This window comes from Marmota monax, unplaced genomic scaffold (genome assembly GCF_021218885.2).
Source record: "Marmota monax isolate L192 unplaced genomic scaffold, Marmota_monax_Labrador192_F-V1.1 WCK01_AAM20220418_F8-fsc00009, whole genome shotgun sequence".
Taxonomy (NCBI): Eukaryota; Metazoa; Chordata; class Mammalia; order Rodentia; family Sciuridae; genus Marmota; species Marmota monax.
The window spans coordinates 26,892,457-26,910,499 of record NW_026694710.1 but is presented as its reverse complement, the minus strand read 5'-3'; the positions used below and the strand labels follow the sequence as shown (position 1 = coordinate 26,910,499).

At 44.8% G+C, this 18,043-nt stretch overlaps 1 protein-coding gene across 3 annotated transcripts in view; it reads left to right on the top strand.

The window, feature by feature from the left end:
- Nucleotides 1-18,043, top strand: part of Rgs12 (regulator of G protein signaling 12) — a 115,251-nt gene that overhangs the window by 35,456 nt on the left and 61,752 nt on the right. For all 3 annotated transcript variants that reach the window (XM_046423449.1, XM_046423450.2, XM_058572448.1), the window contains exon 3: nt 4,072-4,188. In XM_046423449.1, the coding sequence (XP_046279405.1) occupies nt 4,072-4,188 (117 nt within the window). The remainder of the gene's footprint in view (nt 1-4,071; nt 4,189-18,043) is intronic.

Sequence of the window (18,043 nt, the reverse complement as noted above, 5' to 3'; positions counted from 1 at the left end):
GAGACCCACAGATATGAGTGGGTGGTCAGGAGGGGTTAGGCCAGCCTCAAGATGCTGGCCTTTCAGATCAGATATATTTTTAGACCTAGAATGAGCTTTAGGCAAGTTTTTGAAAAATGAATTTCTCTGACAAGTGTTTCTTGAGACTCTTTCACATTCTTTACTTGCCAGCAAGGTGGCCTGGCACGCGGGCTATTGCAGTACGAGGGCAGGTGAGGTGTGGACCTGAGCTTGCACACGGACACAGCCCAGGCCAGAGAGAGTGCCGGTTCCCTAGCCAGACTGTAATGCCATGTCCATAGCAATGCTTTCTCAGTTGTCACACCAGACCCTCTGTGGCAGGTGGCCCGACGTGCCTGCCATCAGGAGCAGACACACGATAAAGACACTTCTGTGCCTGCACTGCAGCCACAGGTTCACTGCCCCCAGTAGGAGGCAAGAATCCACGTCAGTGCAGACACCCAGCCTCCAGGGGCCTGGCAGGAAGGGTTCCCCAGGCTTCAGCTTGGATATGCTGCCTGTGCAGGCTGTCCACTCCTCAGCTGGGGACACACAGGTCTTCCTGTGCAAGTGTATCTTGGAGTGAACTTGACCTGGCCATGGCTGTGAGGTGCCCTGTGGTGCTCAGCTCTACCCTGGCCCCTGCTGGTCTTTCTTTTGTGCTGCCTGTAACTGAAAGGAAGCCCTCTGGGTCAGCTGTGGCTTTCTGGAGGGCTCTCCTCAGAGTTTGGCTGTGGAGGGTGAAAAGAGGGTGCTTCCCCACCCTGGCAGCCACAGCCTCTGGGCCTAAGGCCCCTTGCTTGCCCAGAAGATGGTACTGCTGGCCCTCCCTGCCCTCCAGGGATGCCCCCCCACCTGCCCTCCAGGGATGCCCCCCCAACCTGCCCTCCAGAGCTGCCCCCTTACCTTCCCCTTTAGGGCTGCCCCCCCCCCAGCTGCCCTCCAGGGCTGCCCCCCACCTGCCACCCAGGGCTGCCCCCCACCTGCCATCCAGAGCTGTCCCCCACCTGCCCTCCAAGGCTGCCCCCCAACCTGCCCTCCAGGGCTGCCCCCACCTGCCCTTCAAGGCTGCCCCCCACCTACCCTCCAGGACTGCCCCCCACCTGCCCTTCCCCCCACCTGCCCTTCAAGGCTGCCCCCCTACCTGCCCTTCAGGGCTGCCCCCCACCTGCCCTCCAGGGCTGCCCCCCTCCCAGCTACCTGCCCTCCAGGGCTGCCCCCCTACCTTCCCCTTTTGGGATGCCCCCCCAGCTGCCCTCCAGGGCTGCCCCAACCTGTTGTCCAGAGCCTCCCCCCACCTGCCGTCCAAGGCTGCGCCTTACCCCCTGTCATCCAGGGCTGTCCTCCCCTGCCTGCTAGCACTCCCCGCCCCTCCAGCTGCCCTTTAGGGCTGCCCCCCCAGCCTCCCTTTTGCCTGCTCTGCCCCAGGACGCATCAGCTTCTTAGGGAGGTGCTACCTCTGGTTCCCTCCTGGGCTCCACTGCAAGGGTCCTCTGTGTTCCTGTGGCATCTGTCACAGGAGGCTGTCTGTGGCTCCTCTCTGTGTGCCCAGCACATTCTGCCACTCTTTCCATGGGTCAGCATTCATGTGTGTCCCCTGGCTGGGACCTGGTGTGTGTTCAGGACCTGCTGGTCGTGGGTGTTGGTGGGTGACCCAGCATGGCGGGGGCTCTTGCCCTGTACCCTCAGGTGAAAGGCGTGTGCATTCCTGTTGGATCCCATTCCTGTTGGCATCGACACCCTTCTGAGAGAAGAGCCTCATGCCCTCTTCGCCCTGCTGTTCTCTTGCAGTCTGTCCCCTCCCCTCCTGTTTCCTCCTGCTGCTCTCTGTTCACAGTCCCCACTGTTGGTTCATCCAGCTGTGTGCTTCATTCTGATGGCCTTTATCAAGTGTCCCCACAGTGTGGCCTTGCTTTGCCTGTCCCTTGCTCTGCAGCCTGTCTGACCGCTGCTAGGATTTTACCAGTGAGTGTGGGGACAGGGGATGTGAGAAACAGGCTCACCTGTCCCCACCAGCCCAAAGAGCAGACTGAGAGGCCCGAGGCAGAGCAGAAAGCAAGCTTTACTGTCCGTCTTGCAGGAGTGGCGCTGGGGGGGGGGGGCAGGACACCCAGAGCAATTACATCCTGCTGTCTCCTAGTGCCCTGCGACCCTCCCTGGTTTCTCGTTGGCTGAGTACCATGGGGTGCACAGTCTTTCTGACATCGCCTCGTTTCCTGTCTCCTGTTGGGCTGTTTAAGGAAATATACCTTTAGTGTTCCCATCTCCCTGCTCTCTTGTGGTGGAGAGTCTTCTGGATCTAGTGCCTTTGGCGCGGACACTGCTCTCACTTCCTTACTAAGTTACCATTTCTTAACGGAGAGAGCCTCTCTGTCGGTCAGGCCTTCTGTTTGTCAAGGGGCAGTTGAGGGCATGGACTTGGGATCTGCCACATCCACAGGCTGTGATGCTGTTGTGTGAGTTAACTGCTGTACCTTCCATTCTGTTTCTCCTCCAGCTGCCTTTATTACAGCCCAATTTTACATTTAAGGCTAAATACTGATTTCTGAAAATGGACCACCAGACTTTCTATTTCTTGGAGGGGGTGGGAGGACTTTGTGTGTAAGGGTAGGGTTTCTGTGGTGGCCTCTAGCCCTGGGCTGGCTGAGGGGATATGAGAACAGGAGTAGGGGTAGGGACTCTGAGACACCTGGCATTGGTGGGCTAGAGGTCCTGGTAAAGAGTGTTGGGTGGGACACTAGGAAAGAAGGTGGGAAGGCAGAAGCTGGTGACTGGAGACACTTGGCATTGGGATGACCAAGGAGGGCTGGGACAAGTGTGGGGCTGGGTGGTCATGTGGGAAAAGGACAGACCCTGACACTGAGGAGGATGGGGGCCCAGTGTGGGGGTCGTGCAGGGGGTCTGGATCTAAACACCAGGAAGAGCATTGGGGGTGGGGGGAGCAGAGCAGGAGGTGGGCTGTGCTCTGGGGTGGGGCGCATGGACCAGGGCAGGTGGACCGTGGCTGCACTTGCAGGACCCTGGAAGGCTGGGCCTTGCTCCTTTGCTGTCTCTGTCACCAGCAGGGGTGACAGGGGTCGGTCTGTGGGCCAGGATGTCACTCCTGTGTGGCTCAGAGAAAGCAGCAGTGAGCCAGAGTTCAACCCCTAGTGACTTACAGGGAGTTGCTGCAGGGGTTCCCTCAGGTGGGCACAATCTTTAGGTACAACAAACAGCTTGGTGACCTCCTTCCGACAGAGGCAGTCTCAGGTTTGCAGGTGTCCGGGGATCCTGCTTGGCGGCCCTGCGGGAAGTTTCTGCCATGTGCTGGGCACCAGGGACTGCTGGTGAGTCTCCCCGAGTCCTACGGGGGAAGAGCCACAGTCTTACCAGCTGCATGCTTCAGGCGTCGTTGCTGGTTGGCCTGTGGGCTCGCGAGAGCAGCCTGTGCACCATGCTTCCCGCTCCCCAAGTGCTTCCCTGCTCTTCCTTTGGCTCTTTGGAGTCGGCTGTCCTGTGCCTTCGGGCTTAGAGAGTGGGGCTTGGAGGTGTCATCTGGAGCAGACAGTTGGCAACTGGCAGAGCAAATATCTGGAAGTCCTGGGACATCTCTTTCCCCTTTGACTTTGTTTTGTTTTGTTTTAAGAATTTATTTTAATTGTAGATGGACACAGTGCCTTTATTTTATGTATTTATTTTTATGTGGTAATGAGGATCAAACCCAGTGCCTCACAAATGCCAGACAAGCGCTCTACCACTGAGCTTCAATCCCAGCCCCTCAGCTTTATTTATTTTTAAAACGTATTTTGTTTTTTTAGTTGTGTTTGGACACAATACCTTTATTTTATTTTTATGTGGTGCTGAGGATCAAACCCAGCTCCCCGCACGTGTTAGGCGAGCGCTCTACCGCTGAGCCACAACCCCAGCCCCTCAGCTTTATTTTTGATTGTGTAAAATGTACTAGTGAAGCTCACCCTGGGTGGCACCAAGTCTAGTTACACCTCGACTCCACTGTCCTGTGCAGCGGGGAAGAGCTGAATGTCTGCTCTGGAAGGACCACCTGACACGCCTTTTTTTGTTGCTGTTGTTTAGGGCTCCAAATTTGGACGGGGAATTGGGTTCACCCAGACTTCTCAACGAACTTCTGCGCGGAGATCATTTGGAAGATCCAAGAGGTTCAGCATCACACGGTCCCTCGATGACCTAGAGGTAGGTCAGGTTAATTCTTCTTGCTCAAGACCCTGAAGCTGAAAATTGGCCTTAGAGATGCGTCCTTCCGTCCTTTGGCCTGCCTGGACCTCCCCTCCTCAGTGGGAGCCACGGCTTCCCAGAGCAGCTCCCCAGCGTTGCTTGACCTTTGCTGCCCTGGAGGTGCCTGTGAGGCTCCGTGGCCCTTGGCGTAGGAGGCGCTGTGTAGACAGGAGCTCGTTTGATCCCAGGAGCCTTCCTGGAGGAAGGAGTTGGTCCTGAGGGCACACTGTTCTGGGTGGCTCTTTCATCTTTTTTTTTTTTTTTACAAATAGTGAATTTTATTTTTGGAGAGCAACTTCAGTTTTACAGAAAACTTGAGCACAAGTCACAAAGCCCCCCACCCCCACCCCGCTCCTGTCCTCAGGGCACCAGTTGACATGGTTGTGTAGGAGGGGTGCATGTGTCACAGCAGATGCAGTGCTGCTAACTAGGGCACAGGGAACCGGTCATGCCTTAGCAGGTGTGGACAGGTGGACGATGCAAACCCACCTGGTGGCAGGGGCAGGACATGGCCCTAGACACTGTATGCCTTATTCCACCACTTTTAAAATGCTGCACTGTGTTTTCAAGACTTGCTCACCCGGCTTTAGCTCTGCTGCTGTCTTGTGGCCTGGTGTGGCATTCTGCTTCAAGTGCATGCAAAGTGCTCTCCTGCCCAGCTCCATGAGCACACAGTGGCACTGTGCCGGACTGTCCCATGGAAGGAAGGGCCAGGCGAGGGGCACGGCCACATGCTTGCCCCTGTGGCTGCTCTGACTCACTGTTCAGGGAGGAGGGCAGGGCTGTTGTGTGCTGCTGTCCTGTCTTCCAGTGAGGCTTTCTGCCAGGTATGCTGTCTGAGAGACAAACCAGACAGACCCAGGTCCCTGCCCAAGAGAGGGAGAAGCATGTGTGTGCAGCTTCGCTCAGCGTGGAGGGCCGCAGGTCACTGTGGTCACTGCAGTCATTGAGGTGGGCTTCCACTGCTCGTGTTTCTCACACCTCAGAGGTGGTCACCCAGGCCTGGGCCCTGACATCCTCAGTGCTAGAAGGAAGTGAGTGGGCTGGCTGTTTGGGTCTCTTGCCTCCAGTCTTGGGAAAAGCCCAGCTGGGGCATGGTCCTCAGTGCCCCTCCGCAGGCAGAAGCCTGGGTGCGGAGACTCTGTTGCTCTCAGGCTTTCCATCACCTGTGCCACCTCTTTTGTTTTGGTACTGGGTCTTTAACCCAGGTGTCCTCTACCACTGAGCCACATCCCCAGCCCTTTTTTTCAATCTTGACGTAGGGTCTCACTAAGTTATTTAGGGCCTTGCTAAGTTGCTAAGGCTGGCTGTGAACTTGGGTTCCTGGCTCCGCCATGCCATCTTCTCTGCCACCTGGGAGTGGACCAAAGACAGCGGCAGAGAGCTCTCTGTGGGCCTGTTTAGTGAGCAGCACAGTGCAGAGCCACCCGAGGTCAGAGGAAATTCTGAGGAAATGAGAAGGCACTTTGAACCGAATAATAATGAAAATACCATCTGTCTAAACTTGTGGGACTTAGCACAACTGTGCTTATAAGTTCATCGCCCCTAGATCACCAAGGAAAGGAGGTAGAAGGCATCATAAGTGTGGACAAGGGCCAGAGAAGTCATGGCTGGACAGTAACAATGGTCAGAATAGCAGTTTATGAAACAGGAAACTAACCAACTCAACTTACAACAGATAAAAGAGGATTACTTCCCAACTGGTCTTATGAGGTCACCATAATCTTAGTACCAATCTGCTGAGACACTAGAAGAAAGGAAAGTTCAAGCAAGCTCACCAACAGTAGCCTTGAGAATCCTAAGCCACACATTAGCTAGTGGAATCCAGCAGTTTACAAAAAGGGGAACAAACACCACCTTTATTCTAAGGGTATAGTGTTTTTGAATATTTGAAAATCAATCACTATAACTTATCACATTAGCAGAGTAAGGTAGGAAAGGCCTACTGCCAGTAGAGGCAGGAAGACACTTGATAAAACTCCGAACCCATTTGTGGCAAAACAAACAAAACGTGATACAGCAGAAATGAGGGCCTCTTAGTTTGAAGAAGGTGTGGGAACCCATGGCCTGTGTCCTGTGCAGTCTGTCCTTGGAGAGCAGGAGCAAGAGAAAGGCGTCTGCTTCACCTTTCTATTTAAATTTTTGTGGGACGTCCTAGTTAAATGTCCTAAGAAGGTAAAAACAGTAGAATCCTAAAAAGCTTGCAAAGAGGGCTGGGGCTGGGGCCAGTGGTAGAGTGCTGCCTAGCACGTGGGAGCCCTGGGTTCGATCCTCAGCACCACATAAAATATAAATAAATAAAATAAAGGTATTGTGTCCAACTACAACTAAAAAATATTTTTAAAAAAAGCTTGCAAAGAATAAATGAAAATGTTTTTCTCAGGTGATATGATTGCAACCTAGAAAACCCAAATGTGTCTGTAGAGAGTAGTGAGTGAATTGAGCAAGGTTGCTAGACATTTGGTTTCTTTTATTGATGCCTGTGGTGCTGGGGAGGGACTCAGGGCCTCCTTCACACTGAGCCCGCACTCTCCTGCTCAGCTGTGTGGCTGCCCTGGAGGTGTGGTTCATATATAGGAGCCAGTTATGAGTACAGTTAGAAAACGAGGGTATGCATTTTAGTCAAAATACCAGCAGGTATTTTGTGGAACTTAAGAAAATGACTCTAAAATATTCATGGCAGTGGAAACAAAATATCATCGAAGTGTAAAAGGCTGAGAGTAGCCAAATATATTTTTTTCTACTTTTGACTCTGGTAAAGTACACAGAACAGAAGTTGCCATTTCAACCATTGAAGGGGTGCAGTTCAGTGCCCTTAGGCACGTCCACCGTAGGCACTGCCGTCTCTGTCCATCTGTACCACTTTTTTTGTCTTGCTAACTGGAATTCAACCCATTACACAGGAACTCCCCTTCCCTCCTCCTGGCACCCGGCAAGCCCTCTACTTTCTGTAAGCAGGGATTTTGACCATGAGTAGAGTCCTGCGGTATTCACCCTTTTATTTCACTTATGCTAAGTGAAATAAGCCCTCACTTATTTATTTATTTCACTTATGCTAAGTGAAATAAGCCCTCAATCCGTATTGTGGATTGAGGATGGCAGTTTCCCGTAAGAATTTAAATTTATTCCTTCAGCTGGTAATATTCCTCTGCAGGGAAGACTCACTCTGCTCATCCATTTGTCTGCTGATGGATCCTTGGTGTTGCTGTGAACTTGGGTGTCCAAATATTCCTGCTTTCCAACGCTCAGCACATAAAAAATAAAATAAAATAAAAGAGATAATATCTTGCATTCTATCAGATCATGATGGAATAAAGTTAGAAATCAATAATAAAATAAAAAATGGATGCTATTCTAACACCTGGAGATTGAATAATACATTACTGAATGACCAATAGATATTGGAAGAAAACAGGGATGAAATAAAAAATACTTAGAGGTAAATGAGAATAGTGATACAATATATAAAGTCTCTGGGACACAATGAAGGCAGTGCTAAGAGGAAAGTTCATTGCATTGAGCTCATTCATTAAAAGAATAAAAAGTCACCTAACATTACATCTCAAAGCCCTAGAAAAAGAACAAATCAACATCAAAAGCAGTAGAAGACAGGAAATAATTAAAACAGAGCTAAAATCAATGAAAATTTAAACAAAAAAATTCAACAAAAAAATCAACAAAACACAAAGTTGGTTATTTGAAAAAAGTATATAAAATTGATAAACCCTTAGTTAAGCTAATAAAGAGAAAGAGAGAAAACTCAAATTACTGAAACTCTTACAGAAAAAGGAAATATCACAACGGACACTACTGAAATAAAGATGATGATCAGAAACTATTTTGAAAATCTATACCCTAATAAAATAGAAAACATTGACAAATTTTCTGGAGACATATGACCTACCCAAATTGAATCAGGAGGACATAGAAAATTTAAACAGATAAATTTCAAGCAATGAAATTGAAGACACCATCTCAAAAGCCTACCAACTAAGAAAAGCCCAGGAGCAGACAGATTCTCAGCTAAGTTCTACAAGACCTTCAAAGAAGAATTAACTCCAATACTTCTTAAATTATTCCATGAAACAGAAAAGGAGGGAACCCTTCCAAACTCACTGTGAAGCTGTATTACCCTGATACCAAAACCAGACAAAGACACATCAAAGAAAGAAAACGAGACCAATATCCATAATGCGTCTACATGCAAAAGTTCTTAATAAAATCCTGGCAAACTGCATACAGAAACATATTAAAAAGACAGTGCACCATGATCAAGTGGGATTCATCCCAGGGATGCCAGGTTGGTTCAACATATGGAAATTAATAAACGTGATTCATCACATCAACAGACTTAAAAACAGGAATCACACGATTATCTCAATAGACACAGGAAAAGCACCTGACAAAATTCAGCATTCATTCATTGCCGCAGTCTGGCTGGGCACAAAATCATGAGCCACTTAAGCAGTAACAAACTTTATTTTTGAAACTGCCGCCAGTGTGCTCCCGGGAAGATTGCCGACCCACACACGCAGCGTTCTCCCGGATCCCAAGAGGAAGTTCCTCCTCCAGAATTCCCTCCTACCTACCGCACTTCCCCAACCAATGGGAACTCTCTAGGAGTCCCGTAGCAGGCCTAGGTGAACAGCAGGAGTCCAATATCCATATGAATGCAAATCTTAACATAATCATATCATCTCAATGGCTTGCTGGCATCACCTTTCAACCAAAAATGCCATGCATCATATTACTTGGCTGTGGCTCTTAGCATCTCCCCCCTTCTGTTTAATTAAGCAACAAGCAATGTGGCTAGGGACCGTGCCTGTTAGGTTTGTCCAATTCTGCCGCAGTCTGGCTGGGCACACAATCACGAGCCACCACACAGCTTGTAGATTCAAACAGCAACTCTTTATTCCCGAACTCACACCAGCCGTCTACAAACACGTTCTGGGGAAATCCACGTTCTCTGCCCAAATCCACATCCACTGGGCTTCTGTCTCCCAAAAATATACTGTCTGAATCCCGTGAGAACTCAAGGGGAACTCAGGCAGCAGGATACGCCCTATTCCTAGCAGGAATAATCTTAAACCTGGAACGCCCTAAACCCTATTATCCTAAACCAGGAACACCCTAATCCGCCCTGGTCCTTGAGCAAGGTCACTACATGCAATGTCACTGCAAAATGTCCTATTTCCATGAGTCCTTCCACTAAGCAACATGGGGTACGCTGGCAAGGAAATTGTCATACCTACTTGGCTAATGGCTCCCAGCACAATTCAACATATGGTTCTTACCCGTCATTGGATGAACTGACCTTTAGGCGTCAGCCTGCTGTCTTAGGTTGATACCACTGCAGTTGGATCATACCCGTCACTGACTACCGGTCCAGCATATAGCCATACTTGTGGATAGGCTTATGCACCAGTGGGGGGGTGAGGTTCTTTGCCTCACCTCTGTTGGCCCCCAAAATTAGACCATCACTAGTAGAAGGGAGGAGGATACAGAAATGCCACGACACCAAGCCAATTGATGGCTCCTAGGAAAAATTGCATCATTGGTGACACATCAGCAAAGATACGCCAGCACTACCATAATTCACTGCATCAACAGATAGATCACAATTCATACAAGTGATACATAGTCCAGGCAAGTTCTGTAAGCAGTTCAAAGCAGAGGAATCTATCAATATGTCCATTTCCTCCCAAAATAAATCAACTCATTGATTGAGCATTACTTGTTGAGTTATTATTCATTGATGTATCAATTTATACAGTTTGTTGTGATAATTATCGAAGAAGTTGTAGTTTGGTTTCATCTTTGTCTTCACCGGCACTGGGATGAAAATAGGAATTCTGACAATGATGCTAAAAAAAAAATATGTAACATTTCAACAGGTACAAAGAAAACAATTTTCAGAACAATTTACGTTATCCTGAACAGAATTATTAAATATAATGAAAAGGAAAGGTGAAAGTAAACAAACAGATCTGTTAACCTGCTTATTTGTACACATATTAAAACAATCCTCAACAGCTGTTTACCCAATTTAAATTAAACCATTAAAATCACGTGAATAATAAAAAAAATTCGGATCCATTTATTCATGAGCGCTCCTCATGTATGATATATGGACATACGCACATACAGACATACAACACAAAACAGAAGTGTGCACACGTAACATACAACACATAAGACAATAGTAAAGGCCTTATAGCTTTACCTGGGTGAAATCTCCATTGCAATGTTTAAAAAGCTCCACAGTCAAAAAATAAAACTGATCAGAAAAACATTAACCTAGGTCTGTATGAGCTCAAAAATAAAATAGAACTTTATGATGTGGGAAAAAGCAATAATAAAATAGATATTGAAAAAAGCATCCTGGTTAATCACTGTCGCAGATGTAAGAATAGCCAAGCTGGAGTTCTGGATATCAGCTGTTATGGATTTGAGTCAAATCATCTTCTTTTTGGTCTGTAGAAATTGTTTTGGTTAATCTCTCTGGAATCCAAATCAGCTGCTGTCTCCCTGTGGAAACACACAAACAGAGCCCCGACTCCAGACAATCACTGGGTCAGGACCTTTCCATTGTCCTGTTAGAATATCCTTCCAAAGTACCTTAGGCTTATGTACATTTTTTGGATACAAATGTCTTTCCGCAGCACTAAGCCCTGATGAATCCAAATTTAAAAAGTTTAGAGTAAAAAGGGTTATTTTAAGTTTATCTTTGGGGGATATATACCCCTTTCCAATTCCCTCCTTTTGTTTTAATAAATACATTTTAATAGTTTGATGAGCTCTTTCAACTATGCCTTGTCCCTGTGCATTGTATGGAATTCCTGTTATGTGAGTAATGCCAAATGATGAGCAAAATTGTTTAAAAGAGGTAGAAGCATAACCAGGACCATTATCTGTTTTTAACTGTTTTAGAACGCCCACAGTGGCAAAATTTTGTAAGCAATGAGCTATAACATCTTTAGTTTTTTCTCCGGCATGAAGGGAGCCCATCAAAAATCCGGAAGAAGTATCAACTGTAACATGCAAATATTTTAATTTTCCAAATTCTGGCAAGTATGTGATGTCCATCTGCCAAATATGGTTAGGTATCAGTCCTCTAGGATTGACTCCAAGATTAACTTGTGGTAAAAATGTCACACAATTTTGACATTGTTTTATTATATGTCTGGCTTGTTCTTTAGTTATTTTAAAACGCTTTTGTAAAGTATTAGCATTGACATGGAACCTTTTATGAAAGTTTATAGCTTCTTCTAGTGTAGAGAAAATATGTATGTCATGTGTAGTTTTATCTGCTAATTCATTGCCCAAACTAAGGGCTCCAGGCAATCCTGTATGTGCCCTGATATGTCCTATAAAGAATGGATCTTTTCTGTCCCAGATTAGACTTTGTATAGTGGAAAACAAAGAGAAAACAGTAGAGGAAGGGGAAATCCTACCAGCATCTTCAAGGGATACTATAGCATTAACTACATACTGACTATCAGAAAATAAATTAAAAACAGAATCTTTAAACATCATAAAAGCTTGTAATACTGCATTAAGCTCTACCTTTTGAGCTGATTGTTTGGGTACTAAAAATGTAAAAGTTTGATCAGGGGTAACTACTGCTGCTGTACCATTATTTGACCCATCAGTGAATATATTTGGATCATTCATGATAGGGGTTTTTCTTGTCGTTTTTGGAAAAACTACTGGATGTTTAGACCAAAAAGACAACAAAGGATTAGATGGTAAGTGATTATCAAATGAAACATTAGATTTGCACATGATTATTGCCCAAGTATTTAACTCATTAGCTAACTCATCAATTTGATCCATAGTATACGGAGTAATAATTTTATTGGGAGAAATCCCAAACACTCCCTTTGCTGCTTTTATTCTTACAGCCTCTGGATACATAGTAAGAATAGTGTTAGGAGAATAAGATAAATGTATCCACAATAATGGACCTTCTTGCCAAAATACTCCTGTAGGAATATTTTTTGTTGGTAGTACAATAAATAATAAAGGCAAACTTATATCAATTCTATCCAAATGCATATTTTCCATATATGTTTCAATGATTTTTAATGCCTTTCTTGCTTCAGGCGTTAACATGCGGGGTGAATTTGGATCTGATGGACCTTTTAGGATATCAGATAAAGGTCCTAGCTCTCCTGTTGGTATGCCTAGATAAGGCCTTATCCAATTTATGTCTCCCAATAACTTTTGAAAGTTGTTAAGTGATTTGAGTTGATCTACTCGTATTTGAATTTTTGGTGGACGGACCATGGTTGAGGATAATAGAACTGCTAAATAATTAATTGGAAAATTTAATTGTACTTTATCTATTGCTATCTCTAGATTATAATTTTTTAATAAGTTTGTAAGTGTGGCATAACATTTTAGCAATGTGTTTTTATCTTTATGTGCCAATAACACATCATCCATATAGTGAAATATTTGTAGTTCAGGATTTTGATTTCTAAGTGGCTGGATTGCTTTGTTAACATAAATTTGACACATAGTTGGACTATTAGCCATCCCTTGAGGGAGTACTTTCCATTCATATCTCTGATCAGGACCTTCATGATTTAGTGCAGGGATAGTAAATGCAAAATGTGGACTATCCTCAGGATGAATTGGAATTGAAAAAAAACAATCTTTAATATCTATAGCTAAAACATACCAGGTTTTTGGTAAAGCAGACGATTGGGGAATCCCTGATTGAGCAGGTCCCATAATAACCATCTCATTATTAATGGCTCTTAAATCTTGCAATAATCTCCATTTACCAGATTTCTTTTTAATGACAAAAATGGGAGTATTATGGGGAGATACGGAAGGTTGTATATGTCCCTCCGCTAATTGTTGTTTGACCAGGTCATGGGTTGCTTGTATCTTTTCTTTAGTCAGGGGCCACTGAGGAACCCACACTGGTCTTTCTGATTTCCAAGTAATTTTGATTGTCTCAGTGGCCCTTTCTGAAAACCCAATCCATGTCTATTTATTTCTTGATCTATTTGAATTGGTGCTGTCATACCTTGTTCTTGTTCTCTTAATCTTTTTTCTTTCCTAAAGCCTTGTCTAGCCCTAGTAGTGGGCGCGTTAGGACTGATGTTATTTGTTAATGTCAAACCTAATTGATCTAGGACATCTCGTCCCCATAAATTTATAGGAAGATGATCCAATACATAGGGCTGTATAGTTCCTTCACATTCTTCAGGATCCTTCCAATCTAATATCATTGCACTTCTATGGGGATTAGTCGCCACTCCTAGGCCTCGAAGCGTTTGAGTGGCTTGTTGTAATGGCCAATGTTTTGGCCATTCTTGACGAGATATGATGCTAAGGTCAGCACCTGTGTCCAGTAGTCCATTAAATTCATGTCCTTGAATATTTAGTTTTAGCATGGGGCGAGAATCTAAATTTAAAGACAGCATAGTCCAATCTACACCTGTGGAGCCTAATCCCCTGGAACCTCTTTCTACAGTACGACTAGAAAATTTATCATGTAGGCTGGGTATTATTAGTAACTGTGCTATTCTATCTCCTGGTGAAATTACTGATATACCTCTTGGAGAACTAGCTATAATTTTTATTTCACCTTCATAATCGGGATCAATTACCCCAGGACTTATCATAAGTCCTTTTAGAGTAGAAGAGCTGCGTCCCAATAATAAGCCTACTGTTCCTTGGGGAAGAGGTCCTTTTGCTCCTGTGGGAATGATTTGAACTCCCATCTCTGGAGTTAGTACTGCTCTGGCAGAGGCGCAGATGTCCAACCCTGCGCTCCCTCTAGTTTGTCTGATGAGGGATTTAATGGATAATGTGTCCTGGGCACTACCTTGATGGTGCTACTGGGTTCCTCCAGTGCTCCGTATATTTGTGGTTTTGGGCCCCGGAGCATTGGGCCCTCCAGTCCGTTTTTTGGCAATGGAGCCTGATGCCTTTCTCCACGATATCGTGGGTAAACACTTGGTCCTTGTCCTTTTTTTTGATAATGGAATACCCTCTATGGTGGTTTGAGAACGGCATTCATTAGCCCAATGTTTCCCTCTATGGCATCGTGGGCAAGTACCCGGTATTCTATTCCTTTGATACCTAGCTTTGTTAAACCCTCCTCCTATGGGGCAACTCCTTTTAAAATATCCTGTTTGATCACAATTATAGCATGTTTTTGGCCTGGCATCTAAAGCCTGTTGTACTGCTGCCAAGACTTGCCCTTGTTCATTAATGTCTCTACATAATTTAATATATGTGTTTAAATCTTCATGTCTCCATGGCTTAATGACCTCTCTGCAGCAACGACTTGCTTGGTCATAAGCCAGTTGTTTTATAAATGGCATTGCCTGTTCTGTATCCCTAAATATTCTAGAAGCTGTTTGAATAAGCCTATCTACAAATTCAGCGTAAGGTTCATTAGTTCCTTGTATTACCTTAGATAATTGTCCTTGTAAATCTCCATGCCCCTGTAAAGTTTTCCATGCCCTAACCGCATCTACAGCAATTTGTGCGTATACACCAGGATCATATTCAATTTGTTGCTGTTGACCCTCATAAGGTCCTTTTCCTAACAACATATCTAGATTTCTTTGAGGGTAACCGGCTGCTGCATTTCGCCTAGCTGTCTCCGTGCAAAATTCCTCATTGGCAACCTTCCATAACAAATATTGTCCTCCATTTAGCACAGATCGACACATGTTAGCCCAATCTGCTGGTGTCATGTCCAAGTTGGTAATAGATTCGACCCTACTTATGGTAAAGGGTGCTTGAGGGCCGTAGGTTGTTACAGCCTCCTTTAATTGTTTCACTGTTTTAAAATCTAAAGCACTGTGAATTCCTTGCCCTCCTGCCTGCTCAAGTACAGGGCATGCTAATCTTTGAGGTCCTGCCTCAGGATTCCGTCCATCAACTACGGGAGTTGAGGGCCGCTCAGCTGTAGATGGAGCTGTTGGTTGAATTACACCCTCTGGTGGTAGAACGGAGTTAGTAGCAGCCTCCTGTTGTAACTCCCCCCCTGATGGTTGTTTGTCCTCTAAGCTTTCTTCCTTTAAATTTTCCTCTGTCTGACTAGCTCCAGAGACCTTCTCTTTTGCTTGACCTAACATGTTTTCTACCATAGTCTGGACCTCTAACAATTTACTTAACAGTCTTTCGGTTTGTTTTTTACTAGTTTCTAATCTACTATAAAGGTAATGCAACCCAATAAGATAGCATAAAACAAAACCAAAACAGAATGAAACAAAAACGGAACAAAACATCGCTGTATCAATTTTCTCTTTCTCAGGGCCGAACAACTTCAAACCTTGAGCCAACCATTTTTCCCAGTTTGCCTGAGAAAATTCTAGGGATAGGCAGCTTGAAACAAAAACAAAATAAATCAAAACAAGAACACATTGTTTTTTGAAATGGTCACCCATTCTCTCGCCTTCCCTCAGGGGCGAGCAATTTTACTCACCTCCAAGCTTCAGGCGTCCCCCGCACGGACCACCAATTGTCGCAGTCTGGCTGGGCACAAAATCACGAGCCACTTAAGCAGGAACAAACTTTATTTTTGAAACTGCCGCCAATGCCCCGTACGCTCCCGGGAAGATTGCCGACCCACGCACGCGGCGTTCTCCTGGATTCCAAGAGGAAGTTCCTCCTCCGGAATTCCCTCCTACCTACCGCACTTCCCCAACCAATGGGAACTCTCCAGGAGTCCCATAGCAGGCCTAGGTGAACAGCAGGAGTCCAATATCTATATGAATGCAAATCTTAACATAATCATATCATCTCAATGGCTTGCTGGCGTCACCTTTCAACCAAAAATGCCATGCATCATATTACTTGGCTGTGGCTCTTAGCAATTCATATTCAAAACACTAGAAAAACTAGGGAGTAAGAACATACCTCAACATTGTAAAAGCTATATACAATAAACCCAAGGCCAACATCATTCTAGATGGAGAAAAACTGAAAGCATTCCTGCTAAAAACTGGAACAAGACAGAGATGCCCTTTTTCCCCACTCCTCTTCAACATAGTCCTGGAAACCTTAGCCACAGCAAACATACAAAAGAAAGAAATCAAGGGTATTGAATAGGAAAAGAAGAACTCAAACTATTTGCCAATGACATGATTCTATATTTAGAAGACCCAAAAAATTCCACCAGAAAACTTCTAGAACGAATAAATGATTGACTTCAGCAAAGTAGCAGGATATAAAATAAACACCCCGTGGCGGGGGATATAACTCAGTTGGTAGAGTACTTGCCTTGCATGCACAAGGCTGCCCTGGGTTCAATTCCCAGCACCACCACCACCATAAATAAATATCACCCATAAATCAATTGTGGGTGATGAATCAATTGAAATAGAATTTAGAAAACTATCCCATTCATAATATCCTCAAAAAAAAAAAAAGATATTTGGGAATCAAGCTCTCAAAAGAGATGAAAGACCTCTACAATGAAAACTATAGAACACTAAAGAAAGAAATTGAAGAAGACCGTAGAAGATGGAAAGATCTCCATGTTCTTGGATAGGCAGAATTAACATGGTCAAAATGGCCATACTACCAAAAACACTATACAGATTTACTGCAATTCCTATTAAAATCCCAATGACATTCTTCATAGAAATAAAAATTAAAAAAAAAAAACAGGCATGAAATTCATTTGGAAAAATAAGACATCCAGAATAGACAAAGCAATCCCTTAGCGAGAAAAGTGAAGGAGGAGGTGTCACAATACCAGACCTTAAATTATACTACAGAGCCTTAGTAACAAAAACTGCTTGGTGTTGGCACCAAAGGGACACAAGACCAATGGTACAGAGTAGAAGACACAGACAAACCCACATAAATGCAGTTGTATCACACTGGACCAATGCACCATAAATATAGACTGGAGAAAAGACAGTTTCTTCAACAAGTGATGCTGGGAAAATTGGAAATTCATATGTAGCAAAATGAAATTAGATCCCTGTCTCTTACTCTGCACCAAACAACTCTAAGAGTATCAAGGACCTAGGCACTAGACCACAGGCCCCAATCCTACTAGAAGAAAAAGTAGGCACAATTCTCTACCATGTCAGCTTAGGAACTGACTTCCTCAACAAGATTCCTAAAGCACAAGAAGTAAAATCAAGAATTAATAAATGGGCCCGGTGTGGTGGTGCATGCCTGTAATCCCAGCAGCTCAGGAGGCTGAGGCAGGAGGATTGTGACTTCAAAGCCAGCCTTAGCAACTTAACAAGACCCTAAGCAACTCAGCAAGACCCTGTCTCTAAATAAAATACCAAAAAGGGATGGGGATGTGACTCAGTAGTTAAGCACACCTGAGTTCGATCCCCAATACCCAAAAAATAAAAATAAAATAAAATAAAAAGAATCAATAAAGGGATGGTATCAACTAAAAACCTTCTTCACAGCAAAGGAAACAATCAAGAATGTAAAGAGAGCCTACAGAATAGGAGAAAATTTTTGTCAGGTGCACCTCAGAGCACTAATCTCCAGAATATATAAAGAACTCAAAAAACTTAATACCAAAAAAAATCCCACAAATAACCCAATTAATAAATGGGCTAAAGAACTGAGCAGACACGTCACAGAAGAAGAAATACAGCCGCTTAACAAATATATGAAAAAAATGGTCAACATTTCTAGCAATTAGAGAAATGCAAATTAAAACTACACTGAGAGGGCTGGGGCTGGGGCTTAGTGGTGGAGCACTTGCCTAACACGTGTGAGGCACTGCGTTTGAGCCTCAGCACCACATAAAAATAGATAAACAGAATAAAGGTAACGTGTCCATCCAAAAAGAAAAGAAAAA